Source organism: Lemur catta, chromosome 11 (assembly GCF_020740605.2).
Source record: "Lemur catta isolate mLemCat1 chromosome 11, mLemCat1.pri, whole genome shotgun sequence".
NCBI lineage: Eukaryota > Metazoa > Chordata > Mammalia > Primates > Lemuridae > Lemur > Lemur catta.
In genome coordinates, this window is record NC_059138.1 from 79,127,634 (window position 1) to 79,154,326 (window position 26,693).

The following is a 26,693-nucleotide window of genomic DNA, read 5'->3' on the forward strand; positions in this document are numbered from 1 at the left end:
ACTTAGTTACCATTTCATGGTAGGTGAAACAATAATAAATCTTAAAGGAGGAATCATCCTAGGACATTATGAAAAATAAAACCAGCATAAACTCATTGGCTGCTGTCAGCACTTGTTTTTATGGTTTGTATATGAATTTTGATAAGAGAGAATGAGAAACCTGTTTGTGGCTTTGGCTTTTGGCTAGAATTGGACACATGTCCGTAGGGATGCTGAAGTCTGTCAGTAGTCATGGTGTCAGCTTTGTCTTGCAAGAATCACATTGTGTCTATGGGACAATAGGAAACATTCTCAGCCCAGCCTCTCCTCTCCAACGTCTGTGAAACATTTTTACCTGGGTGCAGTAGTGTGCTCGAGCTGGCTTGAATTAATTTGCTACAGCCAAATTGTCAGAATCTCTCAGCTCCGTGTTCAGCAGTCAGTGATGTCATGTTGGAATGGTAGCTTGAAAGCAGCCACATGAATATTGACACCGTGGATATTGGCATGTGCTATAAATCAGGGATTCCCTCTCCTCTCCTGAACCCGCCAAGAGCCAGTTGCTAAATGTTTACCACCGCACCACTGCCTGGATGTTCCACCAGAAAGAAACTCAGCGTGTTTAAATACAAACTCACCATCTCTCCTCCCCTCCTTTCCACCATCAGCTCCTCCTCCTGCATCCTTCTTATTTCTCAGAAGACTTTAAACCCAAGCTAAGTCTCCAGAGGCTTCTTTGATCTTTTCTTTTCCCTTTTGCCCCAATGTGAGACCCTCTTTCAAACTCTACAGGTTATACTTTCTCCTATCTTGTGTGCTTTCTCTCTCCTGTCAATTTCTACTGAATCGCCCCCAGGTGAGTCCCTGCGGTGTCTTTTTCCTCTTGTAACCTCTAGTTGGGTCTTTGGAAACAGCTGCTAAATTCCCATGTAAGCTCCATCTCTTCCAGCCCATCTGACATACGCTCGCCAGCAGGCTTTCCTGAGGTGTATTTTGCATTCTATCACTTTTCTTCTCAGACTACCAGTGAGTCCTCCCATTCTTCCACATACAGTTCATGCTTGGCATCCAGGAAGTCCACTGCATGAGCACGGCCTCCTTTTGCAGTGCCCGGGACTTCTATTCCCTTCCTGATGCTCGTGGGTCCCCAAATGGAACTTATGCCATTTCGATCAAAAGTTGTCCAAAGAACAAGTTTACGGAAAAGGGGTTCCTTCCTCCTTACCTCAGTAAAACTTATTTTTGGCTTTTCTGTGTAACTCATACGAAGCCTCCTCCTTGACATCTTCCCTAACCACTGCTTCTCACTGCCTGTCCTCCGTGCCAGAACCACCATTCTTTGTCCTTGAACTCCTGTGGCAATACTGTACTGCTTTTTATAACGCTCATCACTTCCCTCCTTTATTACAATTTGTGTTAGCACATTGCGTAGTTCGGAGTAGGAATTCCATCTTATACTTCTTATCTTATACATCTTATCTCTGTCCCTTCCCTGAAGGTAAGCACAATGCCTTGCTCAGTAGAGATTTGTTGAAAGAATAAATAAAAGGGAAAGAAGGTTTATACTTAGGTAGAACGGGCTTTAGCTGCTAGATGTAAAGGTAATAAAAGCACAGGAAATGACAAATGACATAATAGGAATATTTCTGGAAGCCCCTGAAGAGTTTAACTTCTAAGTGGAACATTTTTATGTTATGTAATGTGTTTGAAGAGGATGTCACATGGAAGCTGAAATAGAATAGAATAATTCTACGAGGTAACAGAAGGCAGAATCTGAATAAATGGGTGGAAGTTACAGAACACATTTTCATTTAATACATAAGAAAACTTCCTGAGAGGGAGAAACTGCAATTGTCTACCACAGGCATGAGATTCCTAAAAAGCTACCGAGCGCCCGTCACAGACACCATGCAGATGTGTGGCCATCTGTCAGGAGTATTATAAAAGGAATTCCTGCAGGGAGGAGATATTCCCCAAGGTCCTTTAAGACCCTGTGATTCTATAATTCTGTAACTGTTTATTGAGCTACCCAGCCTATTGTGGAGACTTTGAGCCCTCACTGTCCTAAACCACAGTGGGTTGCCGTAATCATTGCTATTAAGACTTTTACTGTACAGTGGGAGAAATCAAAGATCTAGGAAAAAAAAATCAATTAAACCTCTGCACCGTCCCCTGCCCCCAACAAATGGCTTCTAAATTTCAGATCCTCTGCTTTGGGGAAAAATATTTCATCACTAGTATTAGATCTCAAAATTAAGGTCTAGAAAACCTGCCATATTTATCATTTTCTTCATAGGAGATAAGGGCAAATTCCTGCAGCATTGAATTTCTGCCTGATTAAAGCTCTGGCTTAGTTTTATTTCACATCAGTTGCCATGGGTCCCAAGGGCATGGACTGAGAGAGAGAGAGAAGAATCTCATTCCCCAGAGGCTTTAATCTTGCCCCTTGTCTGGAGTCCTTCCTCACCTGGAAACACTGTTTGCAAATTGCATTCAATTCTGCCCCATCCTTTGCTAGACATTTGCATTGGAACCTTGGTTTTCCTTCCCTCAACTGCTGACCTACAAGTTAGCCTTGATTTTTACCTCCCCACCCCCGCTGTGTCTTATATAAGCATAAAAACTTTTACAGTTTTCTTTTTCTTTTTTCTGGAATGTGGCTATTAGCAACTATAAGTGAGTAGAAGGACAATCTTTCCCCCACGTTCTTGACCTCATCCTGTTTTCTTTGTGACATTACTTTACCAATTACCTAACCCCTCCACCTCTGCAGCTTCAGCATCTTATCTTCAACCTTTTTTTTTCCTTTGGTGCAAAACATGTTCAAGTCTTTGTGATACTCTCTCTCTCTCCTGGTTTCCCTTCCTGTTATATTATCTCTCCATTTCTCTCCTCTTCACCGACAGCCTCCTGCAAGAATGGTCTTTACTCAATGCCTCACGGACTTCCCACTGCAGTACACTTTAGGATAATTTTTGTCCTCACCGTTCCCATAGAATTATTCCTGCTAAGACCACCACTGACCTCCTTGTCACCTAATCCAGTTTTCAAAACTTATTCCCCATGGTCTCCCCCCATGCTCCCTCCTCCTTGAAACTCTCTCAGGGTATGTAGCCCCCTGATTCTCATTGTCATCTTAGTAGTCACTTTATCTGTGCTTCACTGCATAAGCATCTGTAAATAATGCATTCAGAAAACAGGTTTGCAGCATTTTCTCTAGAATAGGCACTGCAGAGGAGCTGGCAAAGATTGGTGAGCAACACCTGCCCACCCTGGAGCACAGTGGAGTGGACGGAGGGAGGGGTCACACACGGTCACAGTTGCAGGCTTGATAAAGCCATACAAGAATGCCAGGAGGATGGTCAAGAGCCACCTCATCTAGTTTGGGGGTCTCAGAAGCCTTCCCTGAGAAAGCTACTGAGCTGCAGATTAAAGGAGGAGTAGATTTTAACCAGGAGAAGGGGGAGGAAGATCATTCCAGGTGAAAGGAACCGCATGTGCTATAGAAGACAGGGTATTGCGGAGAGCGAGGACCCAGCTTTGAATGCTGACTTTGCCACTTACTAACCAAGTGATGTTAAAAAAAATATTGCTTGACATCTTTGGGTGAGTGTTCTGGGGCTGTATAGGCAATATTCCTCCCAGTTGCTTATAGGAAACAGGCCCCACATTCCATCTCTCTGGGGAGTATCTGAGGGTGCTCTCATTCTAGCAGAGGGCGGGGAGGCTGGTATGGAGGCAGTGGGCCTGCGGTGTTTATGATTTGGCTTTGGGGAATGTCTGGTCATTGAATCTCTTTTCTGGGATTTGAGGATGGCAGCGTGCCAACCCCACTGATGGGGTGGGAGTGGGCCTTTTGGGATGGGGAGCTCTCCGCTTAGGTCCGGTGGGCTGAGTTAGCATCTGAGAGCACCGAGTGTGAACAGACCCTTGCTTGTGCAGCAATTGGATGCGAACGCTGGTTTATTGTGGAGCCAGAAGGAATGGCAGATGCTTGATGAAAGGCCCCCAGCATCTGAAAAAGTTCACCGCTGCACCGCATCCTCCAGGGGCAGCCGCCGCTGCCGCCCTTTTATTAATGCACGTAGCGGAGGATTTGTGCCTTTGCCTGTTTGTGGGACTTGGCAGCCGTCCAGTGCCTAATGTGAAAAAGGCCTATGGAAGGCTCGGCCCCTTTGAAGCGGCGGGCTGGTGGTGGCTGCTGCGTGTGGCTGGGGTGTGGCCTCCAGATGCTGGATGCCTTCACTTTCATAAATTTTCCTCACTGCCACTCGCGGCTCTATATCCCAATTACTGCCCTCTCTGGAGGCAGCCGCCGGCGACACAGGCAGACCTGTGCTGGCATCGCTGTGCTGCAAATGGCAAGATTTCACAGAGCCACTGCCGGGGCGGGGGGTCCCAGAGAGTGGAGTGCAGGGGGATGGCACCCTACAGAAGGATAGAAAAAAGAAAACGATGTCCTGTTGCTGCACACCCTCCATACTATGAACATCAGCTGGGACAAAGATTGGGGTGGTGTGGGGGTGGGGGCTGCAGTTTCTGCCTTGCTTAGTCCTGTAGCCTTCATTTCCAATTCCATGCATGGACGAATTTCTCTCTTCTCTTTAGGGACTGGTGGTGGGTTACAATACAGATTTTCATTTATTTTTCATGAGGACCCTAAGAGGGAGATTAGACAAGGAAAGGAGGGTAGAGAAAGAGAAAATAGTTTGCTCCAGATCACACAGTTGGGGTTCAACCCAGGTGTGGTGACCTCTTACCTTGCTGCCGCTTCCAGAAGATTGTGCTCTGGGCATGGGACAACTGTGCAGGTTTTCGTTCCTCGCTCTAGGGCCCAGAGATGAGCAGGATGTCCCAGGAGCAAAATTTAAGGAGGCACTTGCTCTCAAGTGCCAGCCCTGCACTTGCTGGAGCCCGAGAGCCAGTGTCCCCTTATATGTTGCACCCAAGAGGACTCAGGCCTGTTGCCTGGCCCAGTCTTGCCCTACTCCCCTCCCCCAGATCCTCCCCCCAACACCCTGAAGGCCCCAGGTTAGAAGACAGGTTCTTCTTCCTTTCTGCATTCCCCACAGAGCCCAGCCCAGTGGGTTGCACACAGCAGACACTCAATCAATGTTTGTTAAGTGGAATGGAAGAATTTCAAAGATGGTGTGTATCTATGTTGGAGTAGAAATATGATGAAGTGGGCTCACCAGAGAGGAGATATTAAGATTTTCTGGTTAAAGAGCCCCTTTCATTTCTGGAGGGTCTTTCTAAGTGTGAATACTGCCTAGCTTTTGGGCTGACTGAGCACTGGGCAAGTCCCTATTTCAAGAGAGTCATATAATACGAGTGCTGCAGGGACCTCACCATTTTACACACTAAGAGGCAGGCTTACCCCAAAACATGGCTGAATATTGGCAACACATTGGCACCTGATTGTGCTACCACCTCAGGCTTGGTAGACATGAGATACATATATTGGTCTCTGCTGCCAGTTCCGGACAGAGCTCCAAAAATCCTTGTAAATAGGGCACTAGGGAAGTCTTTGGTTCTGTTATTTCTTTTTTGACCCCAGTTCCTGACACAGAGCTCCTAAGACCTTTGTAATTAATTTCCTGAATGATAGGAGCAACAGGTACAGAGCTCCTAAATCCTTTGGAATTTCCTGGGTGATAGGAACATCTTTTGTTCTAATGAGCTGATCTTGGTGGGCTCCTGGATTACCCCAGCCTCTGGGAAGGGGAGAGAGGCTGAAAGTTGAGTTGATCACCAATGGCCAACGATGTAATCAACCATGCCTACCTAATGGAGCCTCCCAAACCCCCAAAAGGTCAGGGTTCAGAGAGTTTCTGGATTGCTAAGCACGTGGAGGTTCCTGGGAGGTGGATGGAAGCTCTGCCCCTCCCCCATACCTCACCCTGTGCATCTCTTCATCCGACTGTTCATCTGTATCCTTTGTAATATCCTTTTTAATAAACTGATAAACATACGTAAAATGTTCTCCTGAGTTCTGTGAGCCACTCCAGAAAATTAATCGAACCCAAGAAGGGGGTCATGGGAACTATGATTTATAGCTGCTGGGTCAGAAGCACAGGCCACACTCTGGGGCTTGGGACTGGCATCTGAAGTGGGGGACAATTCCTGTGGGACTGAGGCCCTTACCTGTGGGATCTGACTCTGACTGCAGTCGAGAGTGTGAGAATTGAGTTAAATTCTAGGACACCCAGCTGGCGTCCACTGGAGAATTGGATTTGCCTCACCGAAATCCCTACATATCTGGGCGACCAGAAGCGTTCTTTGCTGAATGACCACGTGGGAGCTGGAAAAACAACTGGGTTTTTCCTCTCACAGTAGAGAATGTTTCTTTCCTGCTTAGGTGAAGGGTTCCACTTCTCTGGCACTTGAGGTTCTTTTTAAAAAGAAAACAATAGGTGAAGCTAGGTGCACTGAGATCTTACACACCAGATGGAAGGAGCTCAGGCTTCCTCCCAGCCCTGCCCTCCACGCGGGCGTGCCCCGCAGGCGCTCCCCCTGCTCAGCAGGCACGGGGTGGGCTCTCAGGACTACACAGGGGGTTAGTCCACCAGCCTTACAATTGTTTTACAGTGAGCGTGACAGTGATGAATTGAGCCTGATGTTAAGACAAAAGTGATTGATTTTCTGCCAACCAGCCATTTTTACGTTCTCTTTTATCAGCCAGCCTCCAAAAAAAGTTAGGTATCTGATTTAGAAGCAAATACTGGCATAAGAATTACGTTTACTTTGTGCTCGCAAATCTCGGCCACTAGAGGGGGCTCGTGACCAGGCTTCCTTCTCCCTGGCGGGCTTCTGAGAGCATCTCTCAACAAGGTTTGCCTGGCTCTGCCAAGATCGAGCCCAAATTGCAGTAATGAGAAATTACCTCTAGAAGAGTGACAATTCAGCAAATATCTGTTAATCATGGTCAGTTTTTCCCTCTGTGGAGCACGTGTTTCCGATTTGAGCAAAGATAGCTCATCTGCCCAACAGGAGTATTTCTAACTGCGTTACCGGTTTTATAGTGTCTGGCTTTGGGCCCCTTAATATTGTAGCCCCTGGGTATGGAGGAAGCAGCAGAATGTACACACACCTTCCCCAGTGCTCAGATGCAAGACAACTGTGGGCACGCGGACCACGCATTCCACATATGGTCTGATACACGGCCTTGTCAAGGGAGAATATATTTTAGATTTCAGGCATGCATGATGGTTGTTTGGTCATTGCTAAAAACATAAGTCTACTAAAAGCAGGTACGTGGGACTTCTTTTAAAATTGGCATCCATGGAAAATCTTAAGCATTGCTATTCTTTTAAAGGAGATTTCTGTGTCCGCAGATGCCTGCATTATTCCGTAAAAATAATCCATAGCTTTAGAAGAGGCTCAGAGGCTAATGACCATTTCTGGAACACCGTGTTCTGCCACGTGGGTAATGCCATTCACCTGCTGGGAAATGTTATGAGGATTTAAAAATCAATATTCTTCAGTTTCTGGAGACAGTCTAAATTAGGCAGAAATGTTGCAACGATGTGTAAGTGGGCAATGTAGATAAGACAGGAATGGAGGGCAGGCAGTCAAAGAAGGGGCTCGCTGTGAATAATTAACAAAATCGTTTGGTGGGGGTTTTTCCTGTTAATTTTTAGTGTTGGATTTTCATTCTTGTCAAGGGAGACAGGGAGAGAAGGATATTGAAGGCAGGAAGATGAAAATGCAAGGCTGAGCAGGGGAGCTCAAGAGGATAATTGAAGAGCTCTCTTGGGCAGGAGCACACGGGCCAAGCCTGCATATGACTGCAGATGTCAGACCTGGGAGTTAAGGTTGAGAAATTAGGAGGATTTGGGACTCTGGAAGAAAAAGAATGTTATAAACAGGAGACCTGCCAAGCTTTTCTGCAAGGAAACTAGCCCCTTGTCCTACAGCGTTCTTCAGGAAGAGGCTGTGTGACCGTCAGGGACTTTTTTGCTTTGTTTTTTTGATATTGAGAGGTTGACCACATGACTATCAAATCTAAGATCTAGTGATTTGGCAACTCTATGCCTTTATGCAGGCTCCTTCCTTTGCCTGGAATTCCTTTTCCTCATTCTCTAACCAGGCAATATTCCATAGTTCCTTCAAGCCCCAGCTCCCGTGTTGCACTGCTGGGAAGTCTCTGGCCACCCCTGCCACACCCCATAGAATTTGTCCTCGGTATCCCATTGCACTGGCTTCCTGCCCATGGTGGCCTTTACGTCATTTGGAGTTTGGTTTTTAGTATCTGCATAATCCTACCTTCTTAGGAGGAGTCCATCTCTGTTAGTCTCTGTGCCTTACTTAGTGCCTGGAACAAGCAGAGCTCCATGAATCCTTTCCTTTCCCTTAGGAGAGGGCTGAAGGTCTAACTTGGGTAGGGGGAGGAGGGGAGAACTTGTGAGGCTGGGCTGGAGATAAGTTTTGTGTTTATGACCAGAAAAGCAGGCTAGGCTCCCATTCCCAGTGTTCTCCTGCCCTGCCTCCCCAGATCAAGTTCATGAAATGAACGAGCTAATAGAAATGCCTGGACTTGCTGTGCTGTCTTGACAACCCCAAGCAGCCACAGAACCTGGAATATTCTCACCACTATTTAAGCCAGAGTGGACAATCGCCAGGGCAGTGCCAAGCTGTGGCTGGCCCAGGAAGGATCTGGAGGGAGCAGCAGAAACGCCCTGCTGGCCAGCCCAGAGCTTGCCCTTGCCCTTTCCTTGACAGCCCAGTAACGCAGCCTCACAGTTCCCATGACTGCATCTCTTGGCCCTGCTTTTATGCTGGAGTGGTGCTTTTCGTACCTGTTCAGTGGATGGATAAGAGTGAGTGTGTGAGAGCGCTTATGTCGTATTGAGGGGAAGTGTATAATACCTGGATGAATTTTTTTTTTTTTTTTTTAGGTATAATGTGACATGGACACGCCTTCTTATCTTGGCTATGGCCTCTAGCTGTTTCCATGCAAATCAGATTAGGGAGATCACGGCAGAATTTTAAGGGTTAAAGTATAAGTGGATTTTCTAACAGTCTCGTGGCAGCTCTCCCTCCCGTTTCCACTGACGCCCAGGCACCACCAAGCCTAAGGGTCCCTCACTCACTTCTGCAAACTTCCCAGACATGTGGAGTGAGGAGAGCCATATGGCCACAATGTGGTTTTCTAGTTATCTTCCTCGTGCTGTTGAGCTCTGCCCTGATTCTACCATTGCTCTCAGGGAAGCTGACTTCCAGACTGACAGACATAGTCCAGCCAAAGACCCTTGCTGGTGGCAGAGGGGAGCTGGATATCTGGCTCTCGGATGGGCCTGGCCACTGCCACTCGTGGCTTGCCCTTCTGTTCCCCAGAAGCAGCGTGGAGAGTTCCCAGCAGTTAATACATCTGCCCTTCAAACCTGTGCCTGGGAAGCAGAGGCACTTGCCTCTGTCTGACAGGGGTGGCCCTTGTGCCAGAGAAAGCAGAGGGAAAATCACTTGGCTATGCTGTTGCTAGGAAGCACAGGCATGTTTGATGTTTTGATTTTAGCAATATTGGAGGCTTGCCTTTTTAATAACATGAAGAGCTATAGGTTGTTCTTACAGTATCAAATATGTGCTTTATTGAAAATGAGTCATTAAAGCAGAATTCTCTCATCAAATCCTTTTTTTTCCACCAGTCATTAAATGTTTAAAAAAATCCCTGGGAGACAGGAGAAGAGTACGAGAAGTACACAGTGAAAACGACAGCAGAAAGGTTCTTGCAGAAGCAGCTTGGTTCAGAGGTTGCTGTGGCCAACAGCCTCCAGGTCCATGGCCACATTAGGCAGTGGCTAGGGAGCAGGGACAGGATGGAATCCATGCTCTTCAGATGTCGGCGTCCAACTGTCCAACCCTGTGGAAGGTGGGCAAAGGTCACTAGGCCACTCTCATCCACTCTTTGCATGATTCACCAGATATTTACTGTGCTGCAGGTTCAAGGCACTGGGCTGAATGAGCCAGACACCATCCTTGCACCTCAACAGGGAGAGAGAGAGGTGATTATGCTTCAAAGGGTAGGGAAGACTTAGGACCCAGTAGGTAGTGGCCAACTTTTCTCAGGGCAGTCCCAAACACCACTGAGGAACTTGAGCTAAGTCTTAAAGAACAGCCATCAGATTTTTCCAGTTTAAAAGACAAGGTAGCACATTAAAGGCCAGAATGGCAAGATGGAAGGAAGCCTGAGGGCTGGTGAGACATTCTATGACTTGGTAAAAGAATGAATGGGGAAGAAAGGGATGAAATTAGAAAAGTAAGCTGAAGTCTAAATTGCTGGGAACCTTGAATTTGATGCCATGAAGTCTGAACTTTCTTTGTAGGTGCCCAGTCAGAGACAGAAATGAGCTTGATCCTAATCTCACTACACCTATAAATCCCTCTGGAAGGACAAAATGGTTTTCTTAATGTTGATAGAGCTGAACTCTTGGCATTACCGTCCAATAGAACTTTCTGCAGTGATGGAAATGTTCTAAATCAGTGCTGTCCAATATGGTAGCCAATAGCTGCATGTGGCCATTGAACAATTGAAATGTGGCTAGTGTGACTGGGGAAATGGATTTGTAATTTTAATTAATTGTAATTCACTTAAATTCCAATTTAAATAGCCATGTGTGGCTAATGGTTTCCAATTTAGAGCTCTGCAGGAGGCAGTGGGAGTAGCTTGCTTGATTGGGGCCCGAGGGGGCTGACAGCTCTCCAGCTGATGAATTGTGTTCAGTTGGATTCCAAGGAGGGAACTGACCGGAGGTGATCACACGGCTGTGCTGGGCTATGAGGAAGAGTGTTAAAACATGCCTTCAAGGAGTCATTGAAACACTGCACACACACATAAAGAGATGAGAGAAGGGAGACAGCTGGTGTTTGACAAAGCGCTGCCCAGCATGGCGCCAGCTCCCTGGGCCCCACCAGCAGGTACCTGCTAGTGTCCTCTTGCCTTATGGTGGCACTGAACAGCTGTGAGCCACACAGAGCAAGAGTTCTGCCTGCATCTCTTGGCTGCCAGGAAAGATGCCAGGAATGGAGCAGATGAATCAGAAAACCATTTCTAGATGCATTAATTAAAAGCTTCTGTGATGGAAAGTACGCTGAAAGGAATTGCATAGGCCTGATCCCTTTGTTATTTTGTTAACTCTGTTACAGTGGAAACCCAAAGAGTTAAGCAGGTACTCTTCACCTCTAGAGCTTTCCTGGAAAAGTTCAGCGCAATGCAGCCTGTGTTTTCCCCCAGGAGCAACGGGTGGCTGTGTTTCCTGACCAACTCACCATCAAACAGAACGTAATTGTGACAGAATAATGTCATGCAAGCAGAGATACCAAAGCCATAAATCTCAGTAACTACTAAGAGTGATAAAATTCTGCTACTTATTCTATAAAATGAATATAAATATACACTATTGGTGCATACTGATTAAGGAAGGGACAACAATCTTCCATAAATTCATAAAAATTCAACTCCCCTGTGTCATAAATTAGATTTTCCTCATATTGAATTATTAAGTGTGATAAACATGATTTTTTTTCCCTGTATGCTTATTTTATTAGAAAGCTTTCTCTTTTTTTGGTATATAATCTTATTTTTAAGCTATTTTTCTTTTTTTTTAAATTTCAGACTATTATGCGAATACAGACATTTTATTTACATGAATTGCTTTTATACAGTTTGAGTCAAAGTTATAAGTGTGTCCATCACCCATATAGTGTGCATTGTGCTCGTTAAGTGTGAATCTACGTATCCCATCCTCCCCGCTCCCATTTGCTTGATTTCCATTGAATTTTACTGCCATATGTGCACATGAGTGTTGATCTATGTTTCAATTTAGTAGCAAGTACATGTGGTTTTTGTTCTTCCATTCTGGTGATACTTCACTTAAAAGGATGGTTTCCAGTTCCACCCAGGTTGTTATAAAAGGTATTAGTTTACCATTTTCTTATGGCTGAGTAGTACTCCATGATATATATGTATCACATTTTATTAATCCACTCATATATAGATGGGCACTTGGGTTGTTTCCACACCTTTGCAGTTGTGAATTGTGCTGCTATAAACATTCGAATGCAAGTGTCTTTTTTATAGAGTGTATTTTTTTTTTCCTTTGGGTAAATACCCAGTAGTGGGATTGCTGTATCAAATGGTAGGTCTACTTTTAGTTCTTTGAGGTATCCTCATACTAGTTTCCACAGAGGTTGTATTAGTTTGCAGTCCCACCAACAGTGTATGAGTGTTCCTATCTCTCCGCAGCCGTGCCAACATCTGTTGTTTTGGGACTTTTTGATAAAAGCGATTCTCACTGGAGTGAGATGATATCTCATTGTGGTTTTGATTTGGATTTCCCTGATGATTAGAGACATTGAGCATTTTTTCATATGCTTATGAAAAAGCCATTAGTCTATCTTCTTTTAAAAAGCTTCTGTTCATGTCTTTTGTCTACTTTTTAATGGGGCTGTTTGATGTTTTCTCGCTGATTTGCCAGAGTTCTTTGTATATTCTGGTTATTAGCCCTTTATCAGATGTATTGCATGAAAATATTTTCTCCTATTCTGTAGGTTGTCTGTTTGCTCTGTTGATTGTTTTCTTGGTTGTGCAGAAGCTTTTTAATTTAATCAGGTTCCCTTTATTTTTGTTGTTGCTGTGATGGCCTTTGGGGTCTTTTTCATAAATTCCTTGCCTAGGCTGATCGATTATCTATAAATTTTTCCAACCTCCTCTTCCAGAATTCTTATAGTTTCATACTTTAGGTTTAAGTCTGTTATCCATGGTGAATTAATTTTTGTGAGAGGTGAGAGGTGTGGATCCCGTTTCAGTTGTCTCCATGTGGCTATATAATTTTCCCAGCACCATTTATTGAATAGAGATTCTTTCCCCCCCCATATATGTTAAATGTGAATTTAACAGTTGAATAACAATGGTTTTGTCCTTCCCTGAAATTGGAAGTGCATTTGAAGATACTTTTATTTTTCTCTTAATAAATTACTTGGTAACCATCAGAAGCATGCATAATTATTCCATTATCTGTTCCATCCACAGCATCATAGACCAATGAAGTGAAAGTGGAGGGCAACACAGAGAGAATCAGATCAAAGTCTATATCAGGAGGCCACCAATACACAGATTGGGAAAATGGTAGATTGGGAGAAATGTTTATTAATGAAGACCTATAAATGGAAGCTCTAATTTTCCCCCATTCTTTATTTCTTATTTTCCCACAACAGTTCTTAAATTCTGATTTAAATATTAATATATTCTATGTTCTTTTTTATTGTTTTTAAAGTAAACCATGATGTTTTCCTGTTTAGAAAAGTGATATGTGTTCATTGTAGAAAATACAGATAAGAAAATTAAAGAGAGCCATAATTCCACTACTCAGAGTTGACCATTGTGAATAGTTGGGCATATCTGTTTTCAGTTATTCTTGTTTTCAGTGTGTGATTACACAATACTGAAATATAGTTATGTTTTCCTGTTTTTTTTCGGTTAATTTCTCTTTGACATTTCCCCATATTTTAAAATACACTTCTAAAACATCATTGCAATATAGCTGTAGAGTATTTCATCATAGACATCACCTAAATTTATTTAACTGGGCCTCTATTATAGGGAATTTAGGTTATTTCCTTTCTAAAAACAATTTAAATAGCCTTGGGATGAAGATTTCTATATTTGAAGTCTTTGTCCACATGAATGACTATTGCCTTAGGTGTGAAATTTCTATGAAAGGGTAAGAACCTTTCTTGGGGCTATTCATAATATTTCCAAATTGCTCTCTAAAAAGATCTCCTAATGTAGTTACTGTGAATATGGGTTTTGAGATAAAAACAAACAAACAAAGAAACCTGATATATAGCTCTGGTTCTGTAGTTCTGGTTCTGTCATTAGCTACGTGGCCTTGGGCAAGTTAACTGAACACCCCCAAGCTCTAGCTTCCCGATCTGTTAAGTGGAGTGGTAACAGTATCTCCCTGTATCCCATTGCCAATCATGTGAAACACTTCACATAGCCACAGGCTCAACGTAAGAGCTGACAGTTTTACACATCTGCCAGCAGAGTACGGGGATGTCTACTTCTCTCTTCTCTGGCAAATCCTGGTCACTATTTTGTGTAAAAATCATCAACTTGAGTGGAAAACATCTTAGAATTCTAACATCTGTGAAAAAACACATCTTGCAAGTCTTTAAAAATATGTAAAATATTTCAAACATATTTCAAGGAAATTACTGGCTTTGACAAACATTGTTCTCTCAAATGTTGCTCATGAGCACTAAGTCATAGAAAAAGCTCAAATCTTCCTTAGTTTTGCAGTGCAGGCATATTGTCAATTGTGTCTGTGGGTCGGAAGGGTCTGTTGGTGAGGTGGATGGAGTGTTTGTATGTGGTGATTGTTAAACATGTACTTTAAAATATTTTCTTTCAATGAATTGGGTTTTGCAGTCCATAATTTATTTTAAATTGCATAAATAGCTTAATACGACCATGAGTAGAAATCAAGAGAGAAGAAAGAAAATATTCATTCACAATCCCTTTACCTAAACAAATTCAATTTTATTTGTTTATTGTTCATGCAATTTTGTGTAATAGAATTATAAGAGACATTCTTCCCAATGGGAGTACATATTTCCTCACATTGAGACTAGTTTTTTCCATTTAAGTCCTGTCATTTTTCGGGGCCCATTATGTGCCATTCCATCATGTCACAGCAGTGGGAACTGTGTACACGGGAGAGATTCATCCCCATGGGCTGGAGGGAGGGAGGGTGGGAGACAAATTCTGTTGGGGAAGTGAAGTAGGAATGGGACTAGAGGTTAGAACCTGCCTCTTTGGGGCAGCCAAAAATGTCACTGTGAAGTCTGAGCATGAATATGATGGGTGTGGGTTATTCTCAAATGAAAACTGAGACAATAAGAAAATGGTGTTGACGGGGTTCATGCTTGGACATTTAGAGTTCCATTTTAAGGACAAGCTCCATTTAGCTTTTCTTTGGAAGTCCGGAGACTCCAACCAATGTAAAGACAATGCTATGTGTTTAGTGCCTGGATGCGCTTGCTAGTGAATATGGTTTCACGGGATTTCTATAACGGAAGTGAGGGAAAGTATTTAGGAATACAGCCTTAGTTATTACAGAGAGGAAAAAGGTCAGTTTTTCTCTCCTGGTTATTGTGTCTTACATATTGCTCATCAAATACTCTCTCAGTGGATGAAATGAAAGGCTTTTTAGGTTTCAGACTGTTCCTCTGTTGTCCCTGTTAATTCCAATTTCCCAAAGCTGTGCCCTTGGGCATTGGGCTATAAAAACTTTACAGGTACACCGTAAGTCTATCGATCCTTTAATATGGTTTCGGCATTTAATTCTTGTTCAGAGCAGGCTCTGTGCCAACTTCCACTCAGGACTACCTGACTGCTCTGCACAATCAGGTGTGTATACAGCCCACACCAAGAGAAAATGACTTCATAAACATTGGATGGCCGTATCCTGATCACTTTTCAAGATCATCTATGTAACTTGTAACCTTGAATATTATTTTTCCTGTATTCAGCCTTGAATTCGATTCTGGGAGGAAAGGGGTTTGCTGAACAAGAATATGAAAGATATCAGGGCAGTTAAATTTTATTAATCTTGGGGCCCTGTAGCATAAATGTTAACTCAAAATTGTTAGGCAATTTTCAAAGTTTGGTGATATAATTTAATTTTCTCTTTTGCCACTTATAAGTGCTTATAAGTCATTTGCAAAATGAGCCCTTCATTTATAAAACAAGGGACTGTACTATGTCTTCTTTACCATCCAGTGGCAGACTGCACATGAAAGTACTCTGTAAACTATAATATTATGTCTTTGTGGTCAACATGTTTGAAAATTTGTTAGTTTGCATTTAAGCACATTGCAGTTCAATTTATATGCGGGTTCATCATTTCCATATTTAAATTGAAGCTACAGAAAACTTGGTTTAATCCTCTTTAGCTTTCAGTCTAATTAGGGGCCTAAAATGTTTACTTTATTTGGAATTTGTCACCTCTCAGTCTAAAGAATGAAGACTCAGTGTTCCTAAAAACTAGGGTTCTAAGATATAACAAAAGTGAATTTAATTGTACACCTTCAGAAAGCCAAACATAGGGAATGGCTGTTGCTTTGGACCATGGAGATTATAGAACATTTCTACCATTGCAGCAAGTTTCTGTTGGATAGTCCTGCTCCAGAAGAAAGGAAACCTAATGTCACATTGTTCAGAGGTACGCGGCACTAAGGTTTCATACAGAATTTTTATATGGAATGGCCAGCGTCCCCCATCTACCCACCTAACCCTTTCTGAAGTTACGTTTATGATGTTTGATGATCTGATATTTTTAAATGTTTGTATCTCTCTGTTGGGTCCCCTAGGTCCTGTGTGACAGACATGTGTGAATGTCCAGTCCATAAAAACTGTTACTGCGAGTCATTTCTGGCATATACCCGGGCCTGCCAGAGAGAGGGCATCAAAGTCCACTGGGAGCCCCAGCAGAATTGTGCAGGTAAGAAAGTCCTGCTGGATCCATCAGTTTACTGCGGTGCCTGCCCCAGATGGCAAGAGAGGAGACTCGTGCATGTTGCTGTGAGTGGCCACGGCCTCCCTTGCCAAATGAAAATCCCATTGGTGGCCCACCTGGATTGTAACTTGATAAAACACAGGGGCTTCCGCTCGGCAATGTTGATAGCACTTGAGAGAAATGCTTTGTGACAAGCACACTGAAAAAATATGAGGATTTCCACTATTGCGAAATCCTCTCAACCTCAAGCTACCAGCTGGACGTACTTAGCTCATGGACAGTCATAGCTGTGGCTTAGGTTATATGTGGAGCAAAGGAGATTCAGGACAATCACAGTGATTTAAGGTCTTCAGGATAAACACGATAAGTTGTTTTTTAGAGAATGTTATGCAAACCCTAGCAGACTGTTCTTTTCCCTCTGAAAGATAGATTTCTATAATAGTAGCTGTTATTAGCTCTTTGGCCTCAGGCAAGTCAATTAGCTTATTTGATGTCTATAAAATAGACTCCTTTGTTCATCCAAGAAGTATTTATTACAAAGTGGCTAAGTGCTGGGCATTGTGCTGGCCACTGCGGATACTTTGATGAGTATAAGAGATGAGGCCCCTGTCATTGAGGTACCAGCTGTCTAGTGGGAGGACCAGACAAAAATAGTAACTCTACAATAGATACTTGCAAATTATGGTAAAGTATGAAAAAGGAAACAACCAGGGTGGGGTGATGAAAAACAACTGGAGAGGGGGTGGGCTGCTAATTAGATGGGGTGGAGAGGGACGGCTTCTCTGGGAGGTGATATTTCAGCCTAGCCCTGAAGGATGGAAGGGCAAGCATTCTATGCGGAAGAAATATGTTCAACGGCCATGTCTCAGAAAAAATTTAGCATGCTCTCAAACTGGAAGGAAGCCAGTGTGGTTGAGCCTGGTGGACGAGGGAGACAGGCACAGGATGAGGGTGAGGGAGGATCAGGAGCTGGACATGCAGGGCTTGGCAGATCTGGAAAGAAATCTAGCTTTTATTCCAAGAGAAGTGGGAGCCACTGACGGATTTTAAGCAAGCTTCTTTCTGCTTTTCAGAGATGTACAAATAGAATGGAGGGTGATAAGATTGAAAGCCAGTGACCAGGCAGGAGGCTATGGCAATAGTCTTGGGGAAAGCCTGATGGTGGCTTGGATTATGATAGTGGCAGTGCATGTGGAGAGAAGGGAAGAGATTTCGAGATTTGGGAATTTGGAGATTTTACAACAATACCTGCTATGCAGAGTTACAAGCATTAACAATATCTAAGTGACGCATCTCAAAGAGTGTGCAGCTCATAGAAGATGTTCAGTCAGTGGTAGCTGCTGCTGTTGTATTTAAATTTGAAGGTGAGATGACTGAATGTTTGTCATCTAGTTCAAGGACTGGCAAACTTTTCCCTTTGAAGGGCCAGACGTGGCTGGAATAAAGAGACTGGAGCTTTCAGCAGTCTGCACTGGGCCCCATAGCCTCAGCTCAGACCTTAGGAAAGAAGGCAGTTCATGCCATTGCTAGCACCAGAGTGTCGCCATCAGTGAAGGACAGCAGTGCAGCCATCTGGCCAAAAGCAGGGTCAAGAAGAATTGCCCCGAAGCTGTGATTGTAGTGCACAGATATCTGGTTCACCTAGACCAGTGGGTCATAACTTGGCTGGGCATTGGAATCATCCTGGGAGCTTAAAAAACAATCCATGAACCTATGCTTAGGCCCCACACCCAGATATCCTGCTGCAATTGGCCTTGTGTACTTTCTAAAGCTTCCCAGGTGATTCCAACCTACCAGAGTTGAAACCACTGAGTTAGTTTATGTGTTTACGTGCATGGCTCTGGGAGAGCAGGATGATGGGTATTCGGGGAGTTCTGAAGTTTCCTCAGCTGCTCCTTGGTACAGTCACCAGTCTGTGTCTTTCAAAAAGCTCCAAAGCCTTTGACCTTCCTCTGACTTCCCTTTTGGTTTTGCTCTCTCCTCTGCAAACCCAAGTCCAATCTTTCCGTCAGAATTCACTTTCCACAGCGAGAATACCTCTGTATTAATGCTGCCCTTCTCTGAGGGTACTGACTTGATAAAAATAATTCATATTAAAATATGGCTGAGGCTGCTGAAAGTTGAGGCAGGTGGCCAACCTCTGACCTAATGCATTAGTGCTGGGTAGAATATGTGATGTTTCTGAGGGATTGATTGGGCCCTTTCAGCCTCCTAGCCCACTTTATTTAATTTTGATTCCTCCTTCTTTTAAATCTGCTAGAAAATGAATACAAAAAATGGAGTCAAGCACCCATCCATCCACCCACCCATCCTGGTTAATGCAGGGGCCCAGCAGAGTTCTGTTAATTTCATTAGCTGTGGTGGTGCTGTGGTTAGGGTCATACTAGACAGGATGTATGAACCTTCTCTTCCTGGCCCAGAGCTATGCTTAGCACCATTTCAGTGTACACATTGCATTTGAGGACTTCACATTTCATTCACATGAGCATCTGCACTTCAGGGACTGAGTCCCTGGAGCTAAAATTATTTTTCTAATGGAAAAGGAATATGGGTCCTGAAAGGTTCCATTTACTTCTTAAAATTAGTGGAGCCATTTGGGTAAAGGATAGCTCCATCAGTGTGCAGCTGGAGGGGAACATTTTGTACACACACACACAGGCTCACATTATGGGCTTCCACAGACTGACAGTTGTTACATGGAGAAATAAATTTACAGAGATATGTAGCATCTCTCTCAGTAGATTCATTTTAGAGTCATCTAGAATATTGAAGACTATGAGAATATTCTTTACTTGTTTTTAGCTTCGATGTCCTTTGACTCATGATAACACTGAAGGCCACATAAGACAGAGAAGAGAAATCTTGCAGCGTAAAAAGCTAGGAAGTTGAACAAATAAGAAAGCAGCCAAGCAAGAAACTGAACAAACAAGTGACATTTAGAGGCTAGCCTGGATTTTAACACTGTCACGACTACTGACACAGTACATGCCCACTCACTGCGGCAAGAACGACTAATGGAACTCGAATTTAGCATGAGAATTATTAAATAAAATGTAATACGCTAAGGGCTATATTAAAGGTATTAAAAATTTAATAAGCATTTATATTACTATTCATGATTTTCTAAGCACTTCCTTTTCCCCAAGGTCTATACTAGCATTTTATATTTAATCTTATTTAATGCCCATAATAATCTATATGGTAACATTACACCACCCACATTTTATTGATGAGGACATCAAGGCTTAAAATAGCCAGGTAATTTGCTGAAAGTCACAGAGCTAGGAAGTGAGGAAGCTGGGTGTTGAACCCAGGTCAATTTACGTACGTTATCACCCCTTCCTTAATCATTATGAGAACACAGAGAAGCAAGATCATTATAGAAAATGAACCCAAATACATATCTATTTATGTAGTTATATAAGCATCAGCTAATTCATTCAAATATTTATCTAGATCTTTATTAACCTTAGCAACTTTCCAATTTCTGTTTGTTTGTTCCCTATCACTAGTAGTTGTGATTAATACTTGATACCTTCTGAGTCTGTAAAGTTATGATCTTGTCTGCTGTTCATTCCATTTCTGTCCTTAGCAGAGTGTCTGCCACCTGCCTATAGCTGACACTAATTGTCTGCATATTGAGGAATACATTTTACAAGAGGAAAAGGCCCTGGAAACGCAGGTGTTCATGTCTTCCCGCAGCACAATGGATGGTCTGCTGGGTTATACAAGCAGTTTTCTCGTTCTTGTTTGGCTCTACAAACCCCAGGTGATTCTAGCTGCTTCCCTGTAGCAACTCTGCCCTAATTATACATAGACACTGAGCCTTTCCTTAGCTGACTGGATGCCTCCTGTAACAGTTCAAGAGACAAAGTCATCCTCTGTGACTTTTAGCACCCAGCATGGGGACATAATGATGGCTGAGCTCCAGAAGGCACAGAGCCAGGCTTATTGAATGTGTTGATAAAGCCAGCACGTGCCTTTAAGTGTCACCTGTAGCTGTTTGAACGCCCCCTTGAGAATAAATGCACCCTCACCATTTTGGCAGTTTCCTGTTGTTGTTGTTTAGCCAAATGATGCCTTTTTACATGCATATGTGCAAATCAAATCATATTTATGCTTTTAAAAATTATATTTTGCCTTTCATAAGTTTGAGAAAATAGTTGGGTTCACAGAGGGTAAATGGTGGCTCGGGTCAGTATTAACTTTCTAGGATCATTTAAAAGCTGTGCCGAATTGAAGGCAAATCTAATGTCACTCCCCAGTTTAAAACTCTTCCAAGGCTTCCGTTTGCCAAGGCTTCTGGGGTAGTTTGTGGTCTCTGGCCTCTGCCTACTTCTCTGCCTTTATCTCTTACCACTCTCCCTCCTCAAATCCCATTATTCTGTCCATCCACCAAACCAAGGGTCCACCCTTCCCTGATTGAGCCACAGCTCTTTGCTCTTGTCCACACCTTGCCTTTGCTCCCACTGCTCTCTCTTGCCTGGGAAGCTCTTCCTGCCGTGATCTGTCTGACAAGTTTCTACTCACCTTTTAAGACTTAAGTGGGATCCCTTCTCTGAATTCTTCCTCGATCCCTACCCAGCTCTCAATGTTGGGTTAATGTCTCTCTCTTTTGTTTGTCCACAGTACTGTGTCCTCACTGTCTAATATGGCACATCCTACATTTTATTAACAATCTGTTTACATGTTAGCTTTGCGTGTTTGGTTATAAGCCCAGTCAGTCTCCTATACCTGGAGGTCCAAGGTGATATCTGATTCACATTTGATTCCCCAGGCTTAAGAGAATGCCCGACACATTGGATACTCAGTAGATGTTTACTGATTTAATTCGAATTAAAATGGAGTTGGTATCTATATCATGGAGAATACAGAGAGAAAAGTGTTTTTTTCCCATGGTGGTTCTTCATTTTTGCACAGTCTACTTTCTACCTGTAGGCTGTGAGGGACGTATCAGTGCTTCATAGTGGCAAGGTAAGATGTCACAGAAGTTAAATGGTAGAGCTAGAATAAAGAATTGAGGGGTCAGAAAGAGGAGAAGACATGGGAGAGTCCATGGCTATGAAAGAGTCAGGGAAGAAGAAAGAACACGGTGGGAAAGAGGATTCTGCTGCGAAGTTTTCATACTAGAAGGAATCTTTGTAAGATGTGAGGGGAGCAAAGCCACCAGACAGTAGGTTGAGTTGAAGAGGCATTCTGGAAGCTCTGCAGAGTGGAAAATGAACTCAAAACTAGCCAAATGGAACATACACTGGGAAATGGAATGGTAGAGATTGAATGTCATTAAGATGAAATCATCATCCAACAGGCATTCATGGGGTTGCTCCTGGGTGCTTGGCCCTGTGCCAGAACCTTGGGTTATACAAGATGAGGCCCCTGCCCTCAGGAGCCCAGTCCCCAGCAGTTCCCTCCTTCACCTGGGCGTTCTTGTCATAGTGATCCTGGCCCTCAGAGCAAAAATCTGTGGGGATGCGGCTGAGGAATAAATATCTTTTAAAAGAGCCTCAAGGCACTTACAGGAGCATCTTTGATTAACAACTCTAGCTGTTTGTAACTGGAGGAGTAAAGCAAATAAACAAATATCTATAACATGAAAAGTGTCCTGGATGCAGAGGAGGGAAGGGCATCCCAGGGGCATGCAGGACCCTACTTGAAGGAGGTAACACTTGAATTAAGATAGAAATGATTAGATTGGGCAAAGAATCACAGCTAATAATAGTAGGTTTCAGAACTCTCTGATTGGAAGTTAGGCTAAAACTGTAGTAATTGAGGAAAGAAAAGAAAATAATTTCAGGGGAAGAGTCTAGGAGGTAATTTGAACATTTGCTGCCAGGAAGTAGGCAAAGAAAACTCGAGAGAGAGAGAGAAGGTGTTCTCAAAGAGTCAGGAGAAGAAGCAGGAGAGGTCTGTGTTGTTAGATAAAATGGAAAAAAAGACCAAATATTTTGCAGAGTGCTCTTGGAGAACAGGAGTTGCCAGTATGTCAGAGGATATGGTCACGAGTGAAAACTTTGGAAAGAACCGCGTCGGTCAAGTGGTGGGTGAGGAAGATGAGTTGTCAATATTGATGAATTGCAAAAGGATAGGGTAGACTGACTGTAAGTTTTTCTATAAAGTTTGGAGGTGAAAGGAAGAAGAAAATAAGTCTGATAGTTTAGGGAATCATTTTTGTTAAACAGAGAGGGAAAAGATGAATGTGTATGGAGAAGGACAAACAATAGGGCAAGTTCCTGGAGGAAATGGGGCAGGAAAAAATGGCAAATCCAGGCTCAGTGCAAATGAGGGGGCGGGGAGGTGAGTGGCAGGTGCTCCAGCAGAGGACCTAAATCCAACACTGGAAGAGGATGTGCGCTCTTGCAGCATGGGGCAAGCCCTCCGGCAGGGTTTAAGGGAGAAGTGGTGGGAAAGAGCAGGAGCTTCCATCATGGAAATATTAGTTGCCCTCTCATTTGCTAAAAAGGAATCAGTCTCTGCAGTGACTGAAAGACTGAAGCCTGAACGTGACAGCAGTTTACAGGACCAAATTTCAATCCTCATCTCCTGTTAGAATCACTAGTTGCAGGAGGGTGGGAGTGGGGGAGGGAGAGTGGATTTTTATTTTTTTAATTCCTGATATCCTGGTCCAGACTTCAGAGGTTCTAATTTAATTGGTCTGGGATGGGGTCCAGGTGATCCTCACTTCCAGCTGTGGCCACCATTGGTCTACAGAAGCATAACACACACGGATACAATTATTGTGTGTGAGTCTGATATTCATTAGGTGCATACAATGTACAGGGTATTCTGTTAGTTCCTGAGAAGAGAAAAAGAGAAGAACTTTGAAGGGATCAGTGAAAAGTCAAAAGATTATCAGAGAAGTGTAAATCGAGAGATGTAAAGGAAGATTTATATTGATCCACCCACTCATTCCTCCCTGTATCCATTCAGTCTCCCAGTAGTCCTCGAGTGCCCACTACATGTTAAGCACCAAGCCACCACTGGAAATAAAGAAACTTAAAAGCTTTTCCCTCTAGTAGCCTGTATTTTAATTGGTGTTTTTGTGGGGGGAGTGGGGGAGAGGGAGAGGGAGGGAAGGGATGAAACTGATGATTACAATTTCATGTTGTAAACTCAGGGATGGAGCTTGGCAGCAGGTGGTCTGAGTCATCCCATTTTTCACTTTTTTCAGCTAAATTCCCGACCATTTCTCCCACCCTTCCCCTCTGGACAGGTTGTCTTTTTTCTCATTTGTTTTTAACCAGTGTAATGAGTGGGGAGCTTCATAGAATTTATTTTATGGTTCTTATTAACTTAATGTTAGTTAAGTATGGTCAAACACCTACCTTCCGTGGTAATTCTAAATACATAATTTGAAACACTCAAAGTCATGCCCCTTTGCTTGAAAACCAGTTCTATTTTTTAAGTTTTACAATTGCGTGGCTCTTGGCTGGTTATCATTCTGCAAACAGCATAAACAACAACAGAGGCATTGAAGCTGATGACGACGTTCCATTGTCAGTACTTTTGTTTGGAGCAACTTCACATGAAGGTTGGGATGTGTTACTGGTGTTCTTGGAGAGTCCCTGCTCTAAATTTCTACCTGTGTCAATATTCTTATTCATGAGAATGAGGGGTGGCCCCTTTGATTGTCACTGGAAGCACTCAGATGGAAAAGTCTGTGTGTCACAAAATGTCCAGAATGTTTGCATTATTTGTTTCTGAAAAACCTATACATGAGTTTTTAGGATCTCTCAGAATATTGTCAAAATCATTTTAGCTCTAAGTCAACACAGACACTAAAGTGGCAATGACGTGGTGATGTCACCATTTTTATATTCTCTGGCCCAGGTGGCAGCTGCCCTCCCTGCATTTGCACATCTGATTTTTCTCTATTTGGAGCTACCCTATTCTCACTCTAACTTGCCTAAAATTGATTAGTTTGACGCATGATCACACTGATTGAAATATGTCACAGATTTCCAGTATCCTTGGTAGTTTTCTCTTCTGTGTGTGTAATTCCATGTGTTTAAATATTGATGTAGTTGCACAAAATATTCCTATTCATCACAGCTCAATAGCTGGAAGGACTACTTGAAGCTAAGTTTTTACACTATTTGCAATAACTAAATAACCTTAAAGATTTTCTTATAGCCTTATGAATTTATAGTTTTTCTTATCTAAGAATGAACAGCTTGGATTCTAATTTTTTTATTTTGAAGCACAGTGGGCCAGCAGGTAGATCTTTGGTTTATTTTTTTTATAGATGTAGGTGATCTCCAGTGTGTGTGAGGATTGCTGGGTGTCTGTGCTTCCCTGGTTAAAAGGCAAATCTGAGCCTGTGATGTGGAGAGGTCTGTGCAATGACACGAGCCTGCAGGAATGGTAACGGGCTGAGGGCAAAGTAACGGGGCCTTTCTCCACGTCACACCTGTGTCTTCTCCTCTTTTTCAGCCACTCAGTGTAAGCACGGTGCTGTGTATGATACCTGTGGCCCTGGATGTGTCAAGACCTGTGACAACTGGAATGAGATTGGTCCATGCAATAAGCCGTGCATTGCAGGTTGCCACTGTCCAGCAAACTTGGTCCTTCACAAGGGAAGGTGCATCAAGCCAGTCCTTTGTCCTCAGCGGTGACCTTTGTTCCAGTTCTTAAGACTTTGAAACCTGGTGTCCCTGACACTGAAGTGGAAGAGCCAATGAAGGACTACAGTATTTGTGTACCTGATCCTGCAAATACACACACACAGAGTATATATGTGTATATATATAGATATATTCAAAAACATTTCATCATTTATATAAACTATAGGTGGATTATTATATGTATATTTTTTGCTATAAGACATGTATTATTTCTGGGATCCTAATCTATAAGCCATTGGATACATTGTATAAATACACCAGGTGTTTTTAATTTAATAAGGCAGCATGTAGACATATTGGATGGCTTTAATATCATATACATTTGTCATTTTAAGGAAATTTTCTAAAAACTCTCAATTGCCTGCCTGCATTCATTTTAGCTTTGACTCAGGATTTGTAATTGAGTGGGAAATATGTTCCTCTGGAGAAGGGCACATTTATCTAGGGGCATCTCGTATTTCCATAGAAGTAATGTGTACCTGAGAGAGATGGCAGGAGCTTGGTGACCGACCCTAATGGTACGTGGAAAGCAAGGGAGAGGCTGTCAAACTCTACTGGGTCCTGGCTTGATGTTATTTCCAAAACTTATTGAGTAGTTGCCAAGAACTATATATTTGTCACTAGGACATAACCAAAGAATCAAGTGATTTCTTGCCATCTTCACATATTCTCTGAGTCTCCTCATTATATAAGTGTGTGTGATGGATGTGACCGTTTATATGTCATGCATCCAGAGTCAAGCGTGTCTGGATGACATGTTAATTTTACTGAGCATGAGAAGATATCTGGAGAAACTGTTGCACAACCTATGAAGAAATATCCATTTCTTTGAATCTCAGAGCAATTTCAGATGAGCAAATCCAATGAGTTGATGTAAGTCATCTACATTTTGTGACTATTCCATGTGTAAAACGAAAGCTTTTAATTATTCCTAGAGGATTCCTGTCCAAAGCTATTTGGCTAGTGTTAATATGTCATAATTATTAGACAGGGAAAAGCCTTTACTGACCAGTCCATTTAACATCAGTCCAATTAAAGAATGGTCCATATACTTGCTCTAATTTACTGATAGGTTGCTACTTGTTACCATGTGATTTTCCTGACTTTTGTTTTCAGTTGAATAGGTGAAAATGTCAACAGAACCAAAACCCACTATGTCTAAAAGTAAAATGTTCTACATTGTAGTAAATAAAGGGCTTAAGATTTAAAACAATGCATTTTTTCATTCAAGATGTCCTGTATTATACTTTATAAATTATCAACTGCAGACTAGTGAAACTTTAACAGCTTTATTTAGATATAATTTATATATCCTACAATAGTTTATTTTTATAAAGAGTATTAGTAACAGACAAAAAGCAAACTCCAAATTTTTGACAGTGAGCATGTTGCCATCGCGTGTCAAAGTCATTTGCATTTCTTTTACATATATTCATGACAGCTAAACTATTAATTTAGATTTTTTTTTTTTACTGGAAAAACCCTAGTTGTTTGAGTAAACTGAATAAAGTACAGAGTGTAACAGTGACCGGCTGGGGTTCCAGGGCATTTGGTTTTGCCAGTGTTGTACTTGGGT

The 26,693-nt window shown here is 42.7% G+C and overlaps 1 protein-coding gene across 2 annotated transcripts in view; it reads left to right on the forward strand.

Moving 5' to 3' along the window:
* The window catches only part of BMPER (BMP binding endothelial regulator), a 241,498-nt gene extending 215,164 nt beyond the window's left edge, over positions 1 to 26,334 (forward strand). For both annotated transcript variants that reach the window (XM_045564642.1, XM_045564643.1), the window contains exons 14-15: positions 16,351 to 16,481; positions 24,927 to 26,334. In XM_045564642.1, coding sequence (XP_045420598.1) covers positions 16,351 to 16,481; positions 24,927 to 25,108 — 313 coding nt within the window. In that variant the 3' untranslated portion in view covers positions 25,109 to 26,334. The remainder of the gene's footprint in view (positions 1 to 16,350; positions 16,482 to 24,926) is intronic.
* The last annotated feature ends 359 nt before the right edge of the window (positions 26,335 to 26,693 follow it).